The 25,670-nt window shown below is 40.1% G+C and overlaps 1 protein-coding gene across 1 annotated transcript; it reads right to left on the bottom strand.

Annotated features, from left to right (window-relative positions):
• Nucleotides 1-1,073: 1,073 nt before the first annotated feature.
• Bora (BORA aurora kinase A activator) lies at nucleotides 1,074-25,436 on the bottom strand. Its single transcript, XM_048421885.3, has 12 exons — nucleotides 25,234-25,436; nucleotides 24,528-24,695; nucleotides 22,747-22,853; nucleotides 18,373-18,418; nucleotides 15,209-15,290; nucleotides 13,029-13,094; nucleotides 12,472-12,528; nucleotides 11,636-11,799; nucleotides 10,883-11,015; nucleotides 8,001-8,587; nucleotides 3,063-3,194; nucleotides 1,074-1,982 (listed from the first exon to the last, which is right to left on the bottom strand). The coding sequence occupies exons 1-12, from the start codon at nucleotides 25,297-25,299 to the stop codon at nucleotides 1,917-1,919; spliced, it is 1,674 nt and encodes a 557-aa protein (XP_048277842.3). The 5' UTR covers nucleotides 25,300-25,436; the 3' UTR covers nucleotides 1,074-1,916.
• Between the last annotated feature and the right edge of the window lie 234 nt (nucleotides 25,437-25,670).

Below are 25,670 nucleotides of genomic sequence, written 5' to 3'. Positions count from 1 at the left end.
CCAGTAAGTTATCTCTGTTAACTGATTTTAGAGTTGTACATTGAATTTCTTCCTCAGTTGTTTCTCCACATTAATTTTTTGAAACGGTCTTTCACTGAACTTTAGAGATTGCCACTTTGAGCTACATTGGCTAGAATCAACCAGTGGGTTCACAGTCACATCTGCCAAGCTCTCAAGGTTAGGTTTTCATGCTTGTGCGGCAAGCACTTTACCTATGTAGAGCCCCCATGTCTATTACTGTTCTAATCATCTAGAGCGGCTTTAATAAGTACAGTACAGGCTTTAATTTCAATTGAGCAAATTAATGATCAAAAACCTATATTCCCGAGGGCCTTCTTTGAGGTTTTAAAATGTTTTTCCCTAGTGCCAGTTACGAAGCTAAGCGGATTGCACAGAACACGGTCATCCTCCCGGTGCCCAGGCTTTGCGTCTCCAGATTGAAAGGACGAAAGTACTTGGGGGAAAATGCATCTGCGCTAAATGTTTAGACATTTTCTTATTAGTCAGTCCCCCAGATACCATAACTATTTTCATTGTTTTCACACTGTAGTACATATAAATAATTTGAGAGGATTTGAAGTATATGAAAAGATGTGCATGCCTTACATTCAAAGGCGGTGTCATTTAATGAAGGACACTATAATCAGCATCCCTTGGTTTGTTAACTTAAATCCATGGAAGGTCCTAAGAACTAGTTCCCCTGGGATACTGAGGATGAGTGGTTGCAGATCAAACTGAACACACATTCTAGTGACTGAAGTAAGAAGACCAAAGTTCAGTGCCAGCCTAGGCTACACTGTGAGATGGTCTCAAGACAAACTGAAGGAGCCACTGGAGGACTGCTACTCCCATTTCACAGATAAAGGCCAGAACAAGTAGCGAGACAAGTTATTTAACTTAAATGATTATTACTTTAAAAAACTGAAAGGTAGCCAGGGAGGTTGTTCATCTTAGAAGTCATGGATAATAGCTGTCTTTAGATAAACATATTCAATCGGCTACAACATTGGTTAGTGTTGGAGCACGTGACATGAGCACTGTGTAAGCAATAAACATACCATATAGAACAAGAATGAAAATGACAAAACAATAGTGCATCTTTATTTTCTAGGACTAATGAGTCATTTTGAGTATGCCAGTTTTTACAAAATAAGTAAACACAAAAATACAGTCTTTGATATTTCCATACATTATATCCATCTTCTAATACAGATTTTTTTTTGAAAAAAAAATTATTTAGCAATTTTCCCAATTGTTTCTTCATGGTCCTAAGTCCAAGGGGAATTCTGATTCTCCTGTGTTCAGTTCTGTTTATCTCCCTAGCCAAGACTGAGGGAATGATGATACACACTACTGTGGCTCCCCGCGCTCACCCTGCGGATGGCAGCGCCTTTCCAGCGTTTGCAGTAGTGCTAGCTAGAGTGCTAATGCCGGAAACCAAGCCATTTCCTCACAGAAATGGACTTTACAGAGTCCACTTTATTTCCTTTCTACGTCTTTAGTGAGTTTTATATCTCAAGATTTCTTTCACAGTTTTCATGTAAAAATGTATAGTGCTTTCAGTTTTAACATTTTTATCATGTTCTAAGAATTGGCAATTCAGGATTATCATTACAAGTTTTAACAAGTAGCTCCTTGATCCTTTAGGACAAGAGAAAGCCATCAGCTGTCATACTTTTTTTGTTAAACAAACCACTCAAAACAAATACAAAAATATTTATTGGTTAAAAAAAATAGCTTGCAATTTAAAACTTGGAGCTTCTGTTCCTGCCACTAAGCTCCTTTGTGGACTGTTTTTTCACATAACGGAGGGAGCTGGGCATGAAGTGAAGCAGTTACCCCAGTCACCGCCACGTGATATCACATGTACGTAAAAACACGGGGGCTACTACTGAGTGTGGTCTGTAGTCTGGAGACTATGGGCTGCCGCACTGTGATGGGCCTGCAGCTCTCAGCCAGCACCTCTGCACTGCGTGCTCCTGCTGTGGAAAAGAAGAAAACACCTGCTTTTCAGTTCAGGGCCATTCAAAAGGACAGCTACTACCAACTGTGTTGGAATGGGGGTGCAGGTTTCCTGGCTTGAGAGGGCTAGTGAGATAGAGTTCCTCCCTCCCTCCCTCCCTCCCTCCCTCCCTCCCTCCCTCCCTCCCTCCCTCCCCTGCCCTCTTCCTCTTTTTGAACCCAGGATGTTGGGCATGCTAATCAATGCTAGTCTAAGCTTTAGCTTAGATTTTGAGGGATAACTGAAATGAGCTGGATTATCAGGAGCAACTTCATTGAAGTTACTAATCTTAGAAGAGACTTGTTTTGATATTACATATACCAAAGGAAAATAAGGTGCATTTCTTACTGAACTTGCAGAGAGGTTTTGTCGCATAGTTACTAGTATAAATAGTAAGATTGTCCTGTCTCGTTCCTAAGATGATGGATTTCAAATGTGAATGTGTAGTTGTAACCATTATATCAGGTTCATGAAATGTTTACATCAGAAATATACTATATTAGTACAAATATTTGACATACCTAAAATATCTACATTTATTTTCCTTAGAACAATGAAAATCTTTAATGGCTATTGAATTTTTAGAAATCCTTCAGGAAAGAATAAGAGAGGATTAATACTTTCCAAATGCATAATATCCAACAGTGATAATACTGAGACCATTATTTTGTATGACTACACATACACAGTCTTTAAGTGCTTTTAACTTAAATATTCTTAATTCTTAATAGTTGTACTATTTTCCTCTCTAGTAGTAATTATTTTCAAGTTTATGTTTGAGGTGTTTAAAATATTTCAAAGACAAAAATCAATTTTAGAGGCAAAAGTCTCTGCCTCTCCTGTTTCCTTATGGATGTAACTGCTCATTGTTTGGAGTAGAGCTGGTTCTCCCTCTGACTCATCCTCTCCCATTGGAGAGCAAGGAACTTTGGAGTGTCTGGTTTTAAAGATGAGCGCATAAGCATGGTAAAACTATACAAAATGGTGAAGAAGATAGGTTGAAAAAAGTTATTTATTAAATATTACAGCCTATATTATTATCGACCTGTTTTCTCCATACCTTTATATTACAAACTTGAGATTTTATTTCTACTTCAAAGGACTGTGTGACATTTTCTTTGCAGCAGCTTTCTGTCCCAGCAATATCAGTGACATTGCTTCCACAAGTCTGCGTGGTGTAGCCACTGTCCATCTTGGAGGAATGAAAAACAAAACATCGACTCATAAAACTGCAATCTCATTCATTGTTCTAATTTATATGAAATATTGTAAGCAATGCAAAGGCTAAGTGAGCATATAATACACTACATCTGAACAATGTAACAGTGATCACAGTAAATGAATTTAATACATGATCCTAAAAGCTCTACACGAAATTGCTTTTCACTGCAACACTTCATAGGATATATTTCACTGCAGTACTTCATAGGATATATTTCACTGCAGTACTTCATAGGATATATTTCACTGCAACACTTCATAGGATATATTTCACAGGAATACTTCATAGGATATATTTCACTGCAGTACTTCATAGGATATATTTCACTGCAACACTTCATAGGATATATTTCACTGCAACACTTCATAGGATATATTTCACTGCAACACTTCATAGGATATATTTCACAGGAATACTTCATAGGATATATTTCACTGCAGTACTTCATAGGATATATTTCACTGCAACACTTCATAGGATATATTTCACAGGAATACTTCATAGGATATATTTCACAGGAAGGAGCTGTAATTTCTTTAGCATCAGCAGTCAAGTCACCAGGTGCTTTTCTGCTCTTCTTTCCAATATGAAAATAAAGACTACAATCAGTTTCCCTTTCCAGCTAGCTTTCCTAGCTTATCTGTAAATGGCTGCCTAGTACAGTTTCTAAGTACCATTTGAAGTATTAAATAAAGATAGCCTGCATAATGCTCATACCCATACCCAGTTGTTCATGATGGCACACATAGAAGAAAATGTTTACATTTTAAAACATACTGACTTGCCCCAAAAGTGAAAAGGATTTACACATTTTTAAGTTGGTATTCTCTTTTCATGGAGGATACTTTCCAAGCACTTCAGGCACTGCCTGAAACTGCAGGTAACACCAAACCCTGAATCCTCTGTTTGTCCTACCTATATATACCTGTGATAAGATTTTACTTACAAATTAGACACAGTAAAAGTTCATCAAGAATAGAACAACTATAGCATATTTCTGGTTATGTAACACTATCTAACCTAGTTTGGCTTCAAATCACAATTTTGCCTCAGACTCGAGTGCTCAGATTACAGGCATGTGTCACTATGCTTGATTTATAAATATGTTTATTAAAAGTTACAGAATATGATCTTAAAATATTTATTGTACTTTGCACTTTCAAGAATTTTTCTGGCTCCTCTTCGACATATGAAAATCGCTAGAATTATGTTAGTGCTTTTAGTCAATATTAAGTTTTGAAAAGGCTCTTTAAATACAAGTGACGTGTTAGCCTAGTTGTCAGCTTGACAACTGAAATGGCTGCTGTGTGGACGATGGGTAGAAGTACGGGCAGTGTGGGGACATTAGTCAAAGGGTGTTTGACATTCCACTGAGGGTCTGTTTAAGATATGGTGCTCAAAATAGCATGAATTTTGAAGCAAACTTTATATTTTAAATTTAAACAATTATGGACCTTGGGTATCGTACTGTAAAAAGCCTTTACTGAATAAAAATGCTTGATCCTTTGTATGTAGCACTGTGATGCCATTTTTATTTTGTCCTTTCAACATCTCTTTATAAGGTGAGGAAGTTAAGGTTCAGAAAGATTAACTCAGTGTCATACATTGAGATCAGAGGCTCAAGTTAAAGTTCTTTTCACTTTTACATTTACACAGGGCAGTGGTCGCGCACACCTTTAATCCCAGCAATTTGGAGGCAGAGGCAGGCGGATCTCTGTGAATGACACCAGCCTGGTCTACAAGAGCTAGTTCCAGGACAGGCTCCAAAGCTACAGAGAAACCCTGTCTCTGGGGACAGGGGTGGTTGAGGGCCATTTATATGCAATATTGCTGAGCACCAAACTACACCCCCCAACACTCCCCCCCACAAAGCACTGGCCTAGTTCTTCACCTTTCCTTACAAATTAGAAGTAGGGAAGTCTGTGCTGCTTTGATCCCCTGACGAACATCTACAATAGTGTATAAAGTCATACTGTTTGTTACCCAGGTGATCATAAGGAAAATACTCCTAGTTTTCATGTCTGTATACCCACTTGCTGGTTCCTGTGAGTCACAATTAAAGCAAAACCCTTGGGACAAGTACAATAAAATTGAACAGCACATCCCAAAGGAAATCTGTTGTTCTGTTACCATTCGATAGATACTTGATCAAAGCTGTAAATATCAGATTGCTTACAAAGAGCCTTCTTTCTGATATTACTGCCAAGTAACTGGTTATGACTCAGTTCCAATACATAACTCTGTCAAGGCAGAAGTGACCCAGTAGTGGAGAGAGCAAGGTACACAGGGAGCCTGTCCTATTTTCTGGTAAGAGAATAGTGACTGACCTCACTGTTTTCCTCTAGATCAGTACCAAGATCAGAGCCTATAATGTGCCGGCACAGGACACAAATCTTCTTGCCACTCCCTGCTAGTACTGAGGGCAACAGCAGCAGCATTTTGAAGTGAAAAATGAAATGTTAAAAACAAAAATACAAACAGTAATTCTCTCTTCATTAGTGTCAAGAGAATCCCAGAGTTGGCTCAGCATTTAGGAACACCGCTCTTCCAAAGAACCAGTACCCACATGACAGTTCGGTCATCTGAAATTTCAGTACCACTGTGTACCAGGAAAAGATCCCACTAAGCAAGAAGGGGGAGAAGCCATGTTTGCAGAAGATTCACCATTAGAAGTTTTGGCTTTCTTACCAGCAATAACTGAAAATAACTACTGAAGTAATGCCTTCCAGCTCTAACGGGTAATTCTAGCTCAGGCCGTCATCACATCATCAGGCACATAATTCTTTAGAAAACACTCTTCCTTAGAAAACCACCATGAAAAATGAGAAGTAGCCTCAAAAAGAACACAGAAAACAGGTGGAGTACGGGAATTCACAGAAAGGACACAGTGCTAACGGTGATGAGAGCTGTATACCACGGATAGAAGGCAATGACTACGTCAAAAGGCTAGGAGAAGGCAGAGTTGGGTCTGAATGCTTGAAAGACAACTGTCCGGTAGAAAAACAATGTGTAAAACAAACTAAAAATAAGGCACAAAACTAAACAGAACTTGCTACAGAGGAATCTAAAATGGCTGAAACACACTTAAGGAAATGTTCAACACCCTTTCCATCACAGAAATGTAAATCAAAACAACTCTGAGATTCCATCTTACATCTGGAAGAATGGCCAAGATCAAAAACACTGATGACAACTTATGCTGGAGAGGTTGTGGGGAAAAGGGAACCCTTCTGCATTGCTGGTGGGAGTGCAAGCTGGTACAGCTGCTTTGGAAATCAGCATGGTGATTTCTCAGAAAATTAGGCAACAACCTACTTCAGAACCCAGCAATAGCACTTTTGGGCCAAAGGATGCTCAATCATACTACAAGGACATGTGCTCAACTATGTTCATAGCAGTATTATTTGTCATAGGTAGAACCTGGAAACAACCTAAATGCCCCTCAACCAAAGAATGGATAAAGAACATAATGGCACACTGACACAATGGAGTACCAGACAGTGGAAAGAATTAATGACATCTTGAAATTTGCAGGCAAATGGATGGATCTAGAAAACACCATATTGAGTGACGTAACCCTGACCCAGAAAGACAAATATAATATGTACTCACTCATAAGTGGCTTTTAGACATAAAGCAAAGAAAAACCAGTCTACAATTCACAATCCCAGAGAACTTAGAGAACAAAGAGAACCCTAAGAGAGACATATGTGGATGTAACCTACATGGGAAGTAGAAAAAGACAAGATCTCCTACGTAAATTGGGAGTGTGGGGATCATGGAAGAGAACAGAAACGAGGAGGGAGAGGAGTGGAGAAAAATATATAGCTCAATAAAAAACAATTTAAAAAAAGTTTAAAAATGAGTGAAAGGTTCCATTTCCATTTTCGGTTATTTCGGCATAAGCATGCCCAGTGTGAATCAGAAAACACGAAGGTGAGGCGTCCAGAACCTCTCAGCACACTGAGCCCGCAGAGTTAGCTGCTCCTGAGTTGGCATCAACTCAAAGAACATGGACTTGGGATGCAAAGCTGCTGGAGTCCATACTGGCTCTGCTGTTTACTTCCTTTTTAAACTTCAGGGAACCTACTAAGTCTGTGATGCACAGCTTTCTTAGAAAATGTAGGATTATATGAAAAAAAATGTCGACTGTTTCAAGTATATAAAAAGTTAGACATAAAAATGCTCTAAGTTTTCTTTCTCCCCTAAAGGACATTAAGGCAACCAAAACCATTCAAATTTTAGCATACGGATCCTATGCTAGAAACTGCATTCTTCCCGCAGCAGATCCCAGGACACAGCTGTCTCCTGAGATGATGTCTGAGCAGCCACCTGCAGAAACAGCAGCCTGGCTTCCTTTCTGCTCATAATTTACTATTCCCAGCAGACAGTGGTTAAGAGGAATATGAAGTATGAATAATTAATCCTCCTGGTTGCTTTTGGTAATTTTTTTTTTAAGACAGGCTTAATACTACGGTGTCCTAATTGGTCTGAAACTGGCTTTGTAAAGCTGGCAGGCCTGGAACTCACAATCTGACTGTCTCTCCCTCCTGAGTGCTAGGCATAACAGTGTGTGCCATCGTGCTCAACACTCCTGGTAACTTTTAAAATCTCCAACGCTATAGTGCTCACATTTAGCCTCTATCGTTCTAACCATAAACACCTCACATTTAGCCTATTAGCGTTCTCACCCTGTAACACCCAGAGTCAAAGACTATCAAATACAAAAGCCTTACCTGGATATTGCTAAAGACTATCAAATACAGAAAGCCTTACCTGGATAGTGCTGTTTTCACATGGCAGAACACTGCTTTCCGCGAGAGGCGACATGCACATATGAGAGCTTTCAATATTGAAGGCAATTCCACTCACAAAACCAGTCATGGCTGAATTCCCATCATTCACTGGCTCCTTTATCCAAGTGCTCTCATCTCCTGTGTCTATAGGGTCGAACATATCCACAGTGTCATTTTCCCTCTCACTTTCAACACCCTCCAGCGGTGCTAGATCTTTCTCAGAACTAGACTGGCTCTGTGTAAGAGACATGGCAGTGACTACCGAAGGCTCGCCACAAGCCAAAGGCTCACAGTTCAAGGGCGGAAGGGATACTGTCGCATTTGGGCCTGGTAGAGAGACGTCTGTGGAGGGAGCCTCGTCTTCGCTGTCAGTGTTGTTCTCAAGAGTAAAAGGGACCCGAATCAGTGAGGATAAGTACTGAGTACCACCTCTCAGTCTCCGAGGAGACCAGCTTTTAATTGGTGAGCAGCCGTCTATGTACGGGCTCCTGATGCTTGGGTTGAGGATCCCGGTAGATCTTGCTCCAGATGAAGATTCAGGAGAGTGAAATATATACTTCCTCTGTTCTGAAGAAGTGGGGGAAAAAAAATCACATCATAAAAACTCAGAAAAGGAAAAGTCATTTTTAAGTGGTAATCGTGTTCACATCAGAAAAAAGAAAAAAGACAGTAACGGTTTTGTATATACTAAAGTGAAATTTTAGTGTTAAAAAAAAAAAAGAAAGCTAGTATGTGCCTCAACAGACTCAACCTCAAAGCTTGTTTCCATGGCTCTTTCCAAATTTTAATTAAAATATTTTATTTCTTGTGAATTATTTCTTCATAATTACATTGTACTATATCAAAGTTGTTCATATACAAAGAACACTCCTAACAAGTTGGCTTTTAGAAACTATAACTTAACAACTGTTCTTGACAAATGTGTTGGACTTACGGTAACACACTGTAACAATATTAAAAGCTAAACAAAAACTAGAAAATAGTATTTTTAATAGTAAGGAGCTTAACAATATCCAAAATGATAAAAATGCCTTAGTTTAACAGTGATAACAATAAAAAATTTAACTGACATAAGCTTTTATGAAGAAGTTAAGTAAATTCCAACAAAATCCTTAAAACTATGGGGCAGGGAATACAGCTCAGCGGCAGGGACCTATATTCAATCCCCAGTTTAGCAGAGGAAAAAGACCCCTCAAAGTATCTGTCCCTTTGGGTGAATTTTTACTTCGGAAAATTAACCTAAGTAAGGGGCTTCAGCCCCACGACCATAAAAAGCAACAAAAATAAGACAAATAGAATGATACATGTATGAAATAGTTCAGAAGTATGCTTTTGAGGTAACACTAAATAATTTGAATAATCTGCAAAAGAAATAAATGCTTTGTAAAAAAATAACCATGGATAAAAATGTACAAATTTGTTTATCTACATACCCATATCCCTATATACAAAAATAAAGTTTTTCATTTTCCAAAGTTTTACTACGAAATGATTTCCTAAAATATTCTTTTCAAAAATTGGTAAATATTTTTTTCCAAGAATACATACATTTTTGAACATACTTATTTTAACAATTTTAACCAAGTATATTTTATAGGGTTTGAATACCTGATTGTCAAAATCTATTTCTGTAAGTAAGAAGGTATGTAAAAATCAACTTATCTCTAAACTGTGATCTCCTTGATAGCGTGCAGTAAATACTTATTAAAATAACTAGATTAGAAAAGTTTTCTGAGAATTCTAGACGTTGAGGATAAATTATCTCTTCAACCATTTTTGTAGTGCGAGGAATTGAATGCAGACATCACCCAGCATAGACAAGTATTCTATGAACAATACCACCAGCCTTTTTGTTTTAACTATGGCAGTTTTATTTGATAAGGATTCAGTTTAGGAATAGGGGTCTCTGTGTGTGAGGAACCCGATATTTTATTACATTTTATGTAATTGTTTTCTTTTTTTGTTAATTTTTTTAAGATCTAATTATATAATTGCTCCTTCCCATTCCTTCTCACAAACACTCCGATGTAGTCCCCTCTGCCACTTCATTCAAACTCATGGTTTCTTCTTTGTGTTACATTCCTGTGTGCTCCTAAACACCTAAGTACCATCTGCTCAGTATGCTGTTACATTTATATATACATGTATTTCAGGGCTCACCACATTAGTATGTCCTGGGTCAGGTCATGTTTAGGCAGCCATGATGGTGAGACTTCATGGATGTAGCTTCTGACATTTCTAGGAGACACAATCTCACATCACAGCAAACTCCCCATACCTCTGGCCACCTTTTTTTTTATCTTTTTGGATGGGGTCTTTGTTTTATTGCTGTGAAGAAATACCATGACCACTACCACTCTTGTAGAAGAAAACATTCAACTGGGGCTTTCTTACAGTCTCGGTGTTATCAGCACGGTGGCATGCATGGTGCTGAAGCCTTGGTCTACAACATCCTGACTTATGATTGGCAGGCCCAGGAAGAGAGAATTGGGCCTGGCTCAGGCTTTGCAAACCTCCATCAAGATCACAACTCCTAACTCTTTTAATCCTTTCAAAGAATTCCACTTCCAGGTGACTAAGCATTAAAATACATGAGCCCATGGGGACTGTTTTGTTCAAACCACCACAGTCTTACGAGGTAGCTCAAGCTAGTTATAAATTTACATATTCCCATAGTGCCCCAAGTATTGGGATTTATAGCATAAGCTACACATTTGACTCACACTATTTCTTTTGTTTTTTTTTTTTAAAAAGTGCCTACAAATTAATACCAAAATATTCATTAGTAACTGCTAAAAGAGCCCTTTTAACACTAAATGTGGATAGTACGATTTTAACTGTATATATTATTCTGAGACGTACCTGAGAGTGGCGTCTTTCCTGCTTCAAGTGCAATTGGTGAGAAAGTAGGTAAAGAAATAGTCGGCGGGCTAGTTATGCTCCCCAAACTGTACTTTCTTGTACTGTTCTCAATGGGGCTAGAAGAAAACTGTCCCTGTGATTTTAAAAAATAACAAATTAGAAAATCAAAATCATCAATAATTAGTAAATCCATGTAATTTCTCTGTGTCACCGTTATCTTTCACATCCTTCATCTTCTTCACACATACTTATAAACCAGAAATTCCCAAGAACCTACCAATGAAAGGCATCTTAGAACAAAGATAAGTAAGACTGCTAGAAAAATCTTGAAATAAAATATCGAAGTATAATGAATTGGGCTCAAACAAATCATTCATTGTATTTCATACCAAGTAGCTGTCTGTGAAAATATCTATAAACTAATTTATTTATGCCATCAATGCTAACTCAGTTACACTGCTAATCTTTGGGCAATTCAGTAAGTAAGCCAGACTGTGATTCCTTGAGACAAGGATCAATTCGCTCGCCCTGTCTACCTTAAAAACAAAACTGAAGACTGACTAAAATCATACCTACGAACTGCAAAAATGCTCACAAACTGGAATACCCAAGGGTGGTCTTCCTGGATGTGACCTGAGGGTCTGCATCCAAGCTATCTACAACACACTAACCATGCTAGCACGCTTCTCATGGTACATGCCATCAACACAGGGCTTCTAGGCTAAATGGAGACAAACCAATCAGATAAAACACCTCAAGAGATTCTTGAGCACTGCTAGGAGGACTTCTGGGAGAAGCTGAAGGTAAGGAGTCAGAGATGCTCCCATTCACATCCAAAAAGAGCTTTCTTCTGAGAGATGAGGAACTGAGGTTCCCAGGAGATTGGTCCGCAGCGTCATCTGCTCTAAAATAGTCTCCTGCGTTTAATAATAACAAAGAGATGGCTGATCACTGTAAGAAGAAACTACACTTATAACACCGATTTTTCAGAAAGTCATGAAACAGCCGGGCAGTGGTGGCACAAGCCTTTAATCCCAGCACTCGGGAGAAAGAGGCAGGCGGATCTCTGTGAGTTCGAAGTCAGCCTCGTCTACAAGAGCTAGTTCCAGGACCGGCTCCAAAGCTACAGAGAAACTCTGTCTCAAAAAAACCAAACAAACAAACAAAAAGAAAGTCATAAAACATGTTTGAATTTTGATTCAATACATGTATGGGTAATGTTTAAAATGTTCTTTATTTTTGGAGTGTTTGTTTATATGCTGTTACTAATGGTGTGAGTTAGGGTCTCACTATAGACCCAGACTGGACTTGAACTTGTGGTCATCCTGTCTCTGACTGCCACGAGTGTGCCACCACACTTGATGGGTCATTAGCAGTAGACCTGCACCAGTAAGGCAGTGGGCATCTTTCATGCCCACAGTAAAGTTCACAGTGATAGAAACACTAACTGGGGCCACATTCAAGAAACAGGAAAATGTAGGACAACTTCCTGTTTAAAGGACGGCACCGCTGCACGGCCATTTGCAAACAGCCGCCCAAACGAAAAGCTTTATTTGTGTTCTTAAAGAGTCAAGTCACACAGTATTTACCCAACATGGCTTCCAGATTAAAATCCACAGGAAGAGACAGCAGAGTCTGGCAGGCAGCTGGGAATAAGCAAACAGACATTAAGCATGCACACACCAGGGAAGGGAGGTGATGTCAGTTCAGCATGTGCCTCCCAACCACCACCTCCCGGAGCGCCAGGAGAAGCAGTCAGTCTTCAGGGGCGCTCTATTACATCCCATGCCACCTTCCTGATCGGAACGCACTAATGGTGGAAGCTAGCTGCCCCTGAGACTTGTACTGGAGGTGAACAGGGTACCTGCAGACACTAGGGGATTCCTCAGATTAACAGAACTTTGTGTTTTCTTTCAACCTTTCCCGAACCAGAGATCAGTTCACAAATCAGACACTTCAAACTGGAAAGCAGCACACAACTGCTCTTTCTACAACGTCACTTTCTAACAGTCAGTTCTCTTGGCATACAGCTCATCCACCAAGCAAACAATGTCTGAATTGAAAAGGACCGCATACTGTATGAACTGTGCTTGAATCGAAGTGGTTTGCTATGCACCACATCTTTCCAGACCCTGTTCATACCCACCATTGCACTTCTCAGAGGGAAGCGTCAGCTTCTGCCCAACAGGAGAGTCACCGTTGCTATTAAGGCCTGTGAAACATTTTAAATAGGAAATCATAATTTTATACTTATTTAATTTTTTATTACATTTTCCAAAGCAAAACTCTACACACTAGAGACGTCCTTATTTTAAGGATATATCTGCATTTAAAATTCTGGTATGTTTCTGTTGGATTATTTACAAAAAGAATAAGAATAAAACTAAAAGACTTCCATAGCAAACAATAAGGTACCATGTAATTACTAGTTTTTTATGACAAATGATTGCATGTTATAAAAAAGTGATGTTTTGATATGTATATACATTGCTTAATGAGCAAATAAGGCTAATATATGTCAAACAAATTCTGTCATTTAATTTTTTCAAAATGGGTTTAAATAAATTCAATTAAAATATTATGAAATGTTATGAAGAAAACTATACTCGGTTTTTTTTTTTTTTTATCAAGAGTCAACAATACATGTTTCAGGGCATAGTAGTGCACAATGTTAATCCTAGAGCTTCAGAGGCAGAGGCAAGAGGATCTCTGTGATCCTCAAGGACCAGGTCGTCTATTACATAGACGGTTCCAGGAAAGTCGGGGCTACAAAGAGATCCTGTCTGAAAAGAGTTTTCATGTTTTTAAATCTTCTGTTTTATAGGTTAGTCATCACCAGATTTGGTGTAGATTTATTGAGCTGACCAATGCTAAAGGAGAACAGCTGGAGAAGAGATTTTCCTTTTGTTTCTATATGAAATGAGAGGCTACAGATTCATTCTGGGTTAAGAAAAATAAGGTTTGATCAAGGAGGACCCCCTGAAAACCCTCCAATGGGAATGGATAGCACAGATGATCCATTTCAGAGCACCTCTGTTGCAGGTTCCTCTGAGTTTTACATCCAGAACAGCCTCAAGACTTCTGCCTGACACAATGCAGTCTTACAGAATAGTCGAGTCAGGGCCTGATTATAATCCTAAACTTTCACTGGGTTATCATAGGATTATCAGCACCACCAATCTGCAGCAAGTAGCCTAGAAAATTACACCCACGTTCCCAAAAACTGGATTATGGATGTTTGTCTTTATTGAGAGTGTTGGTTACAAGTTGTAATGGGTAATAGTCAGGAAAAAAGGAGATTAGATTCAAGGTATTTCTTTTTTGAAGAGAAAAAAAGGGAAAGTGCTATGGGATAATGCTCTTGTACCTGGTAAAGATTTGTTACTTGTATTTGTTTAATAAAATAGTGATTGGCCAGTAGCCAGGCAGGGAGTATAGGGAAGGTGACAAGCTAAGAGAATTCTGGGAAGAGGAAAAGCAGAAAGTCAGTCATCAGCCAGATGCAGAGAAAGCAAGATGAGAAAAGGTACCAAGTCACATGGCTACACATAGACAAGAATTATGGGTTAATTTAAGTTGTAAGAGCTAGTTAATAATAAGTCTGAGCTAAAGGCCAAATAGTTTATAATTAATTATAATTAATATAAATCTCTTGTGTGTTTTCTTCAAGACTGAATGGCTGCAGAACCGGGCAAGTTCCATCCTCACACCAACACTGCTCAAAACACAAAGGCCAGTGAGAGCAAATGTAAGACAACCACTTCATGGTGGGAACGGGAAGTTAGAACCATAGTGGCGTGCCCTTTAATTTCTACATAAATTTGACATATTTACAACTGTACTATGCTGCCCAAAGTTAATTAATCATCACTCTTCCTCAGCTTTGCAAGGAATAGAGAGGTTATCAAAACCCAAGCAGCTTAAAAATTTTATTTAATATACGTTCAATAACAATGGCACTCATAATTCAATTCTATATTTAAAGTCAACTATCTACACTTATGAAGCCTCTACAGGCATCCTTAGAATTAGTATTCACAATGGTGTGTAGTGATATTTTATTTGTAATCTAACAAATAAAGCTTGCCTGAAGATCAGAATAAATTTAAATTAAAAAATGGAAAATCCAAGCATATTTCAACTAAGTGTTGCTCCTTACGGGAGAAGCTCATTGTGCCACGTGGATACTGAACTTGCAGCAGGCTCCTGACCAGCGCCAGCACACGGAGGCCTCGCTGTGCCGTCCTGCTGGCCCTGCTTTTGTGAACGCGTGCAGAATACTCACATTTGTTTACAGACCCTGGGTTTTGCATGCTGAGTACTCACATTTGCTGGGGTGAAGCTCTACAGGCTGTTTCCCGTCATGCTCAGTCCAGGGAGAGGGGACAATGACATCTTTAGTGAAAAACTAGAAAAATTCAAATTGTACAATTAGGCGTAAATGCCCCACAAATGGGAAAGAGTACCTTCATTATTTCCAAATAACCATCAAGTATGTCACATATACTAACTTACATTTATTTTAAAATGTTCACATTCAACATAACTGATCAAAGTAAAGTTAAAGGTGAAGAAATATAGAGAGATCTCTTAATACTTTAAATCAACCATTTAAATTTAAAACTTATAAATAAAGCTCAGAGTATTATTCATACGTAAATTGCTTTTCATTTCTCTGCCAGTTTGTCTTGGGACGGCAACCAGTGTGTGATGGGGAGGAAAGGAACACTGGAGACAAAGGTACACACAGAGTAAACGGTGGGATGGACTTAGCCCGTACTGACTCTCAAGATCTGATTAGCAGTTTTCAGGAATTTGGACAAGCTTTGTTAAAACCAAAACGAAAAATAAAATTATATAAATTTACAAATAAATACATTATATTGAATCATTCAAAAAGTAGTACTTATAAATTATTTTACAGTTGTCAGTATCTATGTTCTTGGAGTTAATTACACTTTGTGTATATATGTGGTGGAATTTGTCTCCTTGGGGTGTGTAACTACACTTTTCCCCTTCAGAGATATCGTAGCGGTAGCTGGAAGTTGAAGTATTTACATTATGGATAGCAGCAGTCACAGAAACCAGAGTAGGTCTACAAAGAGAGACAGCTGTTCCAGATGCACCTTAACCACTATCCTGTTCTACTCAAATGAACAAAACCCAGCTCTATCTGTCCATCATCTGTCTATCCATCTTCTATCTGTCTGTCTGTCTGTGACTATGTCTTTTGCTTCTAATGCAGTGCTTTTTCCTTCCAAAAGTTACAGAAGAACTGTACAGGACCCATAAGCTTATGACGTGTCACACACGGCTAAACAGTAGCACCCAACATTAACTAGAACCCAAATTTGATGGCATTTTAAAATAATAAGTGGAACACAGACATTTGAAAGTTTGGTAATAATCAGTACTGCAGAGAGGGGGAAAAAACCAAGCAGCATCATGATAAACAGGGGGCATCAATGGTTCTGCCTCTCAGGAAGGCAATATGGCAAAGTTCACTCAGACTGAGAATCCTCAAAGCTCTGGCTTACCATCCACTAGAAGGACATAACACACAACAGACTGCAACGCTGTGTCGTACAGACAATGAGCAGAACTTAAGATCTACCAACAAGACATGTTTATGAATTCTGACTAACATACAAACATCTGTACAGGTGATTATTTGTAAAAATCTAAGAAAGATCAAGACAAAAAATAGTAAAAACAAGACGCTCCACCAAATGAGGATGAAGCTGTGTCTCGCGTGTTTAAAGGATGCGATTAATTAATCCGCATGTTTAAAGGATGCGATTAATTAATCCGCATGTTTAAAGGATGCGATTGATTAGTCCCAGCTACGTAGCAAAGGCTGCAGCAGCTCCTTTCAGACTGGTTGAGAATGACGGCTTTTGTGTTCTCTTTACATCTGATCGGTCTGGCTTTGACACGTGTATATAAAGTATATTTTGGATATAAATACTAATCCTGACCTTCACTCTGATTTTATTCCCTATGTTTTACCTGCTGAGCTTTCCTTGAAGCAACAGCTTAAAAAAGTCTAAACAGAGATGGTATTTTCCAAAATGTTGGAAAGTGAGGAAGGACCTGAGCGATTCAGCTGGGGAAGGATTAAGCGATAGCGTACCAGTGGGAATCAGAGCTGCAGATGAAGGCGGAAACAAGGTTTGTCAGGATTAGAACATCATATCGTTTTCTAAAATAAGGTTGTGTGTAATCTCAAGTATAAGGGACAGACAATGCCTATGTTAGCAAAACCAAGGAGGGGCCTGTCACCGGGCTCCAGAACAAACCGGTAATGCGAATCCTTTGGGGTACAGAAGAGCCAAGTACAGCTAAGGAAAAGTAACATGTAGTGGAGACCAGGAACAAAAGGGACAGCTCAGAAACTATCATCACGACACAAAGCCTCTCTGGCTTTACTGTTCTTACTAAGAACAGTAAAGAAGAAAAGAGTGAACAAAAACCTTACCTTTGTACTTAGCGTACGTCATTTTACAAACTATATTCTAAATCTTAAAAATCCTTAAGTATTAACTGCAAAAGACAAAGTCACTGTGAATGTGGAGGACAACAGTCAGCTTCCTCTACATGAACTCCAACCTGAGTCAGAAGTTTGTGCGAGTCAGTATTCTGAATGCACAAGGAAGACAATGCTGGGCGGAGAGGGAGGTGATAGACAGGGAACGACACTGGACAAAGCTGTAGTGATATTTTGTTTGTAATCTAACAAAAAAAGCTTGCCTGAAGATCAGAGTGCAGAGTGAAGCCACTAGTAGTTAGCCAAGTAGGTCAGGCAGCGGTGGCACACACCTTTGATCCTAGCACTCTGGAGACAGGCCACTCACAGGATCTCTGTGAGTTCAAGGCCATCTTGGGCTAAGTGAGACTAAATCTGTCTAAAAGAGAAACAGAGCTCACTCACGTGCTGGGATCCCACACCTTTGGTCCCAGCTCTAGGAAGGTGGAGACAGGAGTGATATGGCTGGGCTGGGCGAGAGAGGAATATAAGGTGGGAGGAGACAGGAGCTCAGATGTGGTCTGAGGATCGGTACAGCGGGATGCAGTCTGAGGTTTTGGAGAAAGATTCAGTCTGAAGATTTGTAGACACAAGTAGCCCCTCCAGTCTGAGCACTGGTAGAGGTAAGAACTCTCTAATGACAGGCTGCTTTGCTTCTCTGATCTCTCAGCATTCATCCCCTAGTATCTGACTCTGGGTTTATATTAGTAAGAACAATTAGAATTCGTGCTACACAAAACCATATTAGTCTAGGCAGAACCAAACCAGTGAGTTTGAGAGCAAGGGAGCTCAGAATGTGGGTAAATAGAAGGGAGGGCACCCAGAGGACCTGAAGGGATACTAAGAGTGCTAAGGACTGGAGGGGAGCTGTGAGAGTGGAGGGGTTCAACAGTCTTCCTAAAGGGGAGGGCACACATGCAAACCGCATTGTTGGCTGGCTTAATGACTGTAACTGTTCAGTTACCTCTTCGATGGCTTTTTGTCTTTTGTCTTCCACATCGTTATCTGTTCTATACAGAGATAAAGGAGAAAAATAGCTAGGCCATTACTTCAGCTTATTGAACATCAAAAATAATAACCTCTCAAAGAAATAATTTCTCTCCATTGAAAGCTGACAAATGTTAGATTCATTTCCAAGAAAACTGGCATCTTATACCAACTAGTTAATGGCAGGATTCTGAAACTCGCCATCCACCATTGGCGTCTCTTTCCTCTCACCTGAAGTTAAATGGAACAAAACTTGCTTCGCCAAGGATTGTGTTGATAGATCAAGTTACCAACAATATAGCTTAAGCGGTGTTTTAAGCAATAGAAATGAAGTATTTCATCTGATAGAAAACTAACAAATGTCCAAATTCTCTTTTTTTCAATTATAGCAATATCATTATAGTAGTTTTTTCAGGATAACTTTTATTTTGAAAGAAAATTAACAACCTACTGTTCTCAATAGAGAAGTAAAAATATTACTTCTGAAATACAGTAAAAATATAAAATTTGCCCAAATAAATGCTTTTTTTCTATACAATACAGAATTACAACACAAATCTCTTCGCTATAAAATTTAATACAAAATGTCGGGTCCTAGGCACAAGGCATCAGTTGCCAAGGAGGTGGCAATTAGCCTTGTCAGACCACTTCTTTACTTTGTTCCAAGAAAGAGTTATTGCAATCCATCTAAAAATTAGTAAATAAATTAAAAAAAACAATTTCAAATTATTTTCCTCAGTCACTGTTCATGCATGTATATATATATGTTCCTGCATTGAAAGAAAGAAAAAAGGGAAGCTTGTATGAGGGTGTATGCATTTCAGAAATTTAAGTCAAATAAATTTTTTTAAGTAAGGGAATTATGAGAAAAGAAATTATAATGCTCACCCCCAAGTCTTGGCTTGAATGATAGGCATTTTGAGTGTAACACCTCAGTCACCTTCACTAACATGGCCTGACTGGGCATGCATTAATTTTAGTTTACAGTGCGTTCCAATCTAGCTTCATCCCATTCCAAACCCTCCTGCTAGTTCACCAGAGGAGCTTGAGCCTGAAATCTGCAGCTGACTGCTGGAACCGAGAACCCTAAGATGCCAGTGCAGGTAGGGCAGAGTACCCGGGCTGGCACCTGCTGCACAACAAGGGTGCACACAGCGCGCGAGAGCGTTCGTCGTTTATTCTACCATCCCTCTGTGTACTCCAGCACAGCAGAGAAGGAAGGTTGAGATGGCTCTGGCTCTGGTTAGTTGAGCAGTATCAGAGGCCAGTGCTATTCCTAAGAATAAATCAGCACACTCTGCTGAGAGTGTGTTCACTTCTCTGGTAGAAGTCTTACAGAATTACATCAGTAGGATAACACTAGAATATATTCCCACTTTTTCGTTATTAAAAAAACAAAACAAAACCTATCTACTAAAATGCACCAAAATTCTTTCTAAACCCAGATAACACACACCTGATTTTTGTGAATTATATTGCACTGTGGTCTGTCTAATTGTCCAGTTAGCTCTTAGGGGCAAGAATAATATACAGTGTCTCGTAGAGCCTGGGATGTATCTTTTGACTGATGGTGTCATTATGTTCATTATATTGAAGAAATACGCAAAAGTTAAGATATACACTTGGTGGGGGAGTTACTCATGAGCTCATTTGATTTTTTTTTTAAATCTTTTCTACAGAATTAAAATAAAAATCCTGTATGCTTTGTTTTCAGTCTATTCCCTTCCAGTTGTTGAAGAATCAGGTGGGAACTAATTATGAGTAAATTGTCATTAGAATACCAAGCAGAGAGAAAAAGAGTAGCAATATTTGGATGAAGATCTCAACATGTGTATTTCTGTGAATGAGTTCTAAAGTCAAAGGGGAAAAGATCCCATTGCTTTTGGACTAACAACACAGCTATCTTACGGCAGAAAATTAAACATTGTATAAGCCATGTATTTGATTCTTTTTCCAATGTTAAACAAATCAGACTATAAGCCTTGTTGAGCCATCATCAGAGAAGTTTCTTTCTGAAGTAGATGAGAAAAAAATAGAGCCCACAGCCAAACTTTATGTAGAGAATGAGAGACCTTGGCACTCAGACCTAAATGGCATGTCTCTGTCACTCTACAGCTCCTGCAGAAGAGGAGACAATAAGTGTGTTAAGGACACCAAGAAAACAAGGAAGGCCCTCTAAATCAATAGGAACAAAGCTTGTATGAACCACAGGGACTGAACCAGCGTGCACAGGGCCTGCATGGGTCTGCACTAGTTCCTCTAAGTTTATATTATGGCTTCCAGTTGAGCATTTTTATGGTATTTGGTGTGGGATGTCCTCCAGTATATGTGTTGCTTTAATTGGTTGAGGAAGCTGTTCTGACCAATGGCTTAGCAGAGTAAAGCTAGGCGGAAGTCCAAACAAAGACAGAGAGAGAGTAGCCAGAGTTGAGGAGACACCACGTAGCCACCCAAGAAGTAAGATGTGAGATAACAAGTCACGAGCTTCATGGTAAAATATAACCTATAGAAATGGGTTGATTTATAGTGAAAGCTAGTCAGTAAGAAGCCTAAGACATTGGTCAGACAATTGGAACTGATAATAAGCCTCAAAATGGCTATTTCATAAGCAGCTTCAGGAACAGGTGGGCAGAGAAAAAATGGCGGTGGGGTGTGTGGCGGGGTGGATATCGGCAGGACAGAGAAAACTTCCAGCCATGGTTGGCATCCAGTGTGGGGCAGGAATTCATGAAAAAGCTACTTGCCTGTGACTTTGTAGCCAACAGCACATGCTAGAGTTGCACACAGGACTCCTGCCCAGCCCAGCTAGACTTTCTTTCCTTTTCCCCCAAAGTCTCTGCACGACTTTGGGATTTTCCTATTGTAGCCTCTCTGAAACAGTCTCCAGCTGCCACTCAAACTCCAGAAGCACCTGGGCTCCAAATGCCACAGGACTTACCCACTCTAGATGGGCTGGCTCTGTCTTTCAGCAGCCCTGGCCATTACCTAGTCCTCCCCCACACACATGCTTTTCCTGCACAATCTCCTGTGTGTGTTTCAGACAGTCTACTCTCTCTCTCTGTATCTTTGTTTGGACTTCCAGCCCAGCTTTATTCTGTTAGCCATTGGCAGAAACAGCTTTATTCATCAACCAATAAATACTACGTATATACTGAAGGACATCCCACATCAGAGATTCCTGAGCGTGTGAAAGAATGGGCCTCTGATTCCTGTGCCTTTTCCTGTGTTCTTTTCCTTCTGTGTGTCTGGTCTAACACCTGTGTGTTAGGTTTTCCTTCACCTTACTATGTTTTATTATGCTTCATCCCTTAGAAGCCTGTTTTCTAATGAGAATGGAAAGGGAGTGGGATCCAGAGGGGACGCAGGGTGGGAAGGAACCGGGAGGAGCAGAAGGAGGGAAAAACAGTCAGGATAGATTATGTGAGGGGAAAAAAAAAATCTATTTGTAATAAAAGAAAAATACAAAGAGATTGGACTAAAAAACAAAGGCTCTTTAAACTATAAGTAATACTGCACAGCCATCTGACAGTTAAAAACCAGCTCTGGTCCACTAGCTAAGTGCATTTTCTTGAAGATCACTTTTGAAGATCACTGGACAGCACAGACAAAACAGGGTTTGCAAACTATGAAAGGGACAATCAGACTGTACAGGAGACAGCGTGCAGGGTCACAGACGGCTCTGTGGGGGAAAGCGCTTGTCATGGCATACCTCACTACCTGAAATTGACCCCTGGACTCCAAGGTGGAACACGAGATCACTCCCACACCATGACATGCGCACTCACATGCAGACGTGTGAGATTCATTGATGAACTGTGTTCAAATTCTGTGATGCCTGTAAGGCTCTCTGTGGTCAATAAATGTTACTGCATTAGGTAAGTCTTAACTTGTTAGGGAATTCTAGACTTCGCCAGATAGGCAGCCACTGGACAGAATCTTTTTGTTATCTTGGGACACTAACCAAATATATCAGAAACCGTAACTATAGAGAAATGTATAATGTTAAAGTGCTTTTCCATCTAACCAGGAGCCAGGGAGGCTGAAATGTTTAGAGTAGTGGCGGTGGAGGGATGGAGGGGAAGTGTATGTGTGTAGGCATGTATGTGTGCTTGCACATGTATGTGTGCTAGTGTGCTAGCTGTACAAGAAAAGGGTTCCTATATAGATTGGAATTTTAAGTCAGGGTATATTTCTAGACAAAATATTTTAAAGTCACTTGGAAAGGAAAAATATCCATGTTAAATCTCTTCTTTCTTGACAAACTTACACATATAATCAGTTTTAGAAGTTCTTATTTCTCTTTAATTAACCGTCTGTTATTAATACTTAAGTACAAGAAAGGAAAGCTTACCGAGAATGACTTAGGTAGGAGGCCTGACGATGAATCTCCTCTGGGTCTATTTCTACAGGATTCATTATTGCCAGCTGATCAATAGACCACCTAAATTTCCCTGGAGTCTAATGAAAAAAAGTAAACATATATATATATGAAATCAAATGAAAATAGTTCATCAAAATGCTACCCAGTGTTACCTTCAAAAATGTAGATAGCTATAATGTAAAACCCAAATAACAAAAAACAAACATGAAATTGCATTGAAACTATTGCATTTTACTATTGTGTGCATATCCACATCCATGCTTGTGTGGGTACATGTGTCACTGCACATGTACACACACACAGGAGGCTGGAGGCCAAGCAGGGGCATTATCCCTCTTGTTACCTGAGACAGGGTCTGTCACTGACCTTGGTATATTTATCTAGGCTGGTTAAGCAGTAGGACTCAAGGACCTGCCTGTATCAACTGCCCCTCCAGCGGGACTGTAAACACTCATCACCAGTGGCTTTTGTACATAGGCTCTAGGGATCCAGCGCACGTCCTTCTGCTTGCAGGGCACATGACAAGCATGCCACCAGCTGAGCTATCTTCTCAGCCTCCACTATTTACTAAAAGATGCAAAATCTTCATCGTGAATCAATTGATACTGGGAGGCCAAATCAGTGATATGCTATCACAGAAACTGTATACGGCTCCTGCACACCTTCTCAGGGTCCATGCTGATATAAAAATGAGCAAAAACAGTCACCTGGTGTCTATTAGGGTTACTACTGCCATGATGAGACACCTTGACCAAAAACAAGTTGGGGAGGCAAGCTGATCCTTCCACATCACTATTCACTATCAAATGAAGTCAGGACAGGAACTCAAACAGGGCAGAGGCCGGGAGGAGGGCTGCTGTTTACCAGTTTGCTCAGTCGGCTGAACCCAGAACCACCAGCCCAGGAATGGGACCACCCACAATGGACTGGGCCCTCCCACATCAAATGCTAATTAAAAAAATGTCCAACAGGTATGACTGGTGCCCAGTCCTATGGAGGCATTTCCTCAACTGAGTCTGAGACTCGAGGGTATGTCAAGCTGACATAAAAGTAGCCACCACATCTAGTTTTGCAGTTTTTCTATGTGAACGAATCAAAAGAATGTTGCCACTTTAGCAAGTAAGGGTAAAAACAGCTAAAGAGATGAGGCTTTTTCTAATAACCTAAAGAGCAAAGGTCACTTTGTACCACCCTTCTGATAACTATTAATCGCAGCACGTATTTCGCTATTTTGAAATTGCCCATTTTGTTGAATTTATTCCAACAGCACAGGAGCCGGCTCCTGTTTCTAACAACCTGCAAGCTTTAATAGGGCTTGGAGTTTTTAAATGTCTGGGGAAAAGGAAACATAAGTCTCAAGATTTCGTGGCAGAAAAGTAACATGAAATTCAAATTTCGGTGCCCATAATTCCCTATGAGAACATGGCCATATGTGTCTCCGCACTGTCCCTGGTTGCTTCTTTTGATCTGAGGGACATATGAGTGGTGCAGTTGGGACCAGCTGACTAGCAAAGCCTGTCTGGTTCCTGACTAAAAGTGAATTGTTTCTGTGTTGGTGTGGGAGAGTTTGTACCAAGAGACCCTAACTGGTCCACTGTGTCTGATGCCTGAGAGCATTCATATCGTGTTTTCTGAAAGAACCATGAGAATATTAGGTGGCATAACTTCTTCTGTAAGATGTGTACACTTAAAATCATTTGCAATTACTTCCATTTAAAACCTCTTGTAAACATCAGCCCAGAGTTACTTACTGGTAGTTTTGTGGCTTTAAAGACAGAAGGACTTGCAAGGGTTTGTTTATGGAGGTCAGAATAATCACTAGGACTTTCAAAGGGATTTAAAACAGGGATCCTTCCTGGAGTTTCCGGTGTTATTTGCATTTTTAACTCGCTGACATCTCCCATAGCCCAGGAAGCAAACTAAAAAAGAAAACAGAAATATACATATTAAAGCTAATAAGTATCACAGGTATTAATCCTTACAAAATATACCTAACATTTCACAAAGAGTTCACTCCAAACCTAATCCTTTTGGAGTTGGAGTTTACAGGAGAGCATCCTGTACGTTTCCACAGATGATATGAAACCCTTGGGACTCACTTGGGAAGCTGGAATGGTAAGGCATTGGTGCTAACATTTTTCAAAGGCAGGAACACAAACAAGCAGGGCGCTTAAATACACAGGGGTCAACTCTAAGTTCTAGCCCAGTGAGAGAGACAAGTAATCTCAAGATTAAGGAGCATGAACATCTCCGGACACCCCGGAAATTCTAGACAGAACTGCAATTATTCCTCCAGGCACTTTAGTCCTCACTACAGCAGGGTGATTGACAGAGTCCAGGTGGGGCTTTAATTAGTTTCCCCGAAGATCTCCACTCCTCCAGCACACAAATTCCACAATGCATTCCTTCTCAAGAGGGTTACAGCCAGGGGAAAAAGAAAGGAAAAAAAGAATTTACTTCTGGCAGATCAAAGTTGAGCCGGCTGCCTCGGGAAAGATCAGAGACGTCACTTCCAGCGACCATTCAGGTTCCAGGTGCCCCTGTCCCTGCTCCCCTTCTTCACCTCTGGGCGAGCGCGCAGGCACGGCTGGAGACAGGAACCCAGAGGTGTCCAGCTCCAGACAGGGGTTCGGGTCTGACCCTCCACGGAGGACTTGCCTACACCCGCGGTGGATGAGGAAGTTGCAGCATGCCCTGCAGAGCCCAGCACCAGGCGCCGACTCTTTAACTCCCTCCGCGCTGTCTCCGGCCAACCAGGGCACGGGGCGGGGCGAGGCGACAGGCCAATCGCGTCTCGCCGCCGTCCGCGAACCAGCCAATGGCGTCGAGGCGCTGGAGCGAATTCGAACGCTAACTCCTCGCTCGAAGTTCCGCGCTGGGGAACGAGGCTCCAA

Source organism: Myodes glareolus, chromosome 12 (assembly GCF_982192425.1).
Source record: "Myodes glareolus chromosome 12, mMyoGla1.1, whole genome shotgun sequence".
Taxonomy (NCBI): Eukaryota; Metazoa; Chordata; class Mammalia; order Rodentia; family Cricetidae; genus Myodes; species Myodes glareolus.
This window is presented reverse-complemented; position numbering and strand designations above follow the sequence as displayed.

Excerpts from the sequence above, each read along its gene's own strand:
- Bora (XM_048421885.3), bottom strand. The coding sequence starts at position 25,299 with ATGGTCGCTGGAAGTGACGTCTCTGATCTTTCCCGAGGCAGCCGGCTC. Across the intron at positions 11,016-11,635 it reads GTGCTCAAGAATCTCTTGAG|GGACAGTTTTCTTCTAGCCC; the intron begins GTGTTTTATCTG and ends TTAAAATCACAG. Across the intron at positions 1,983-3,062 it reads CTCAAGTTTGTAATATAAAG|CAGGAGCACGCAGTGCAGAG; the intron begins GTATGGAGAAAA and ends TCTTTTCCACAG.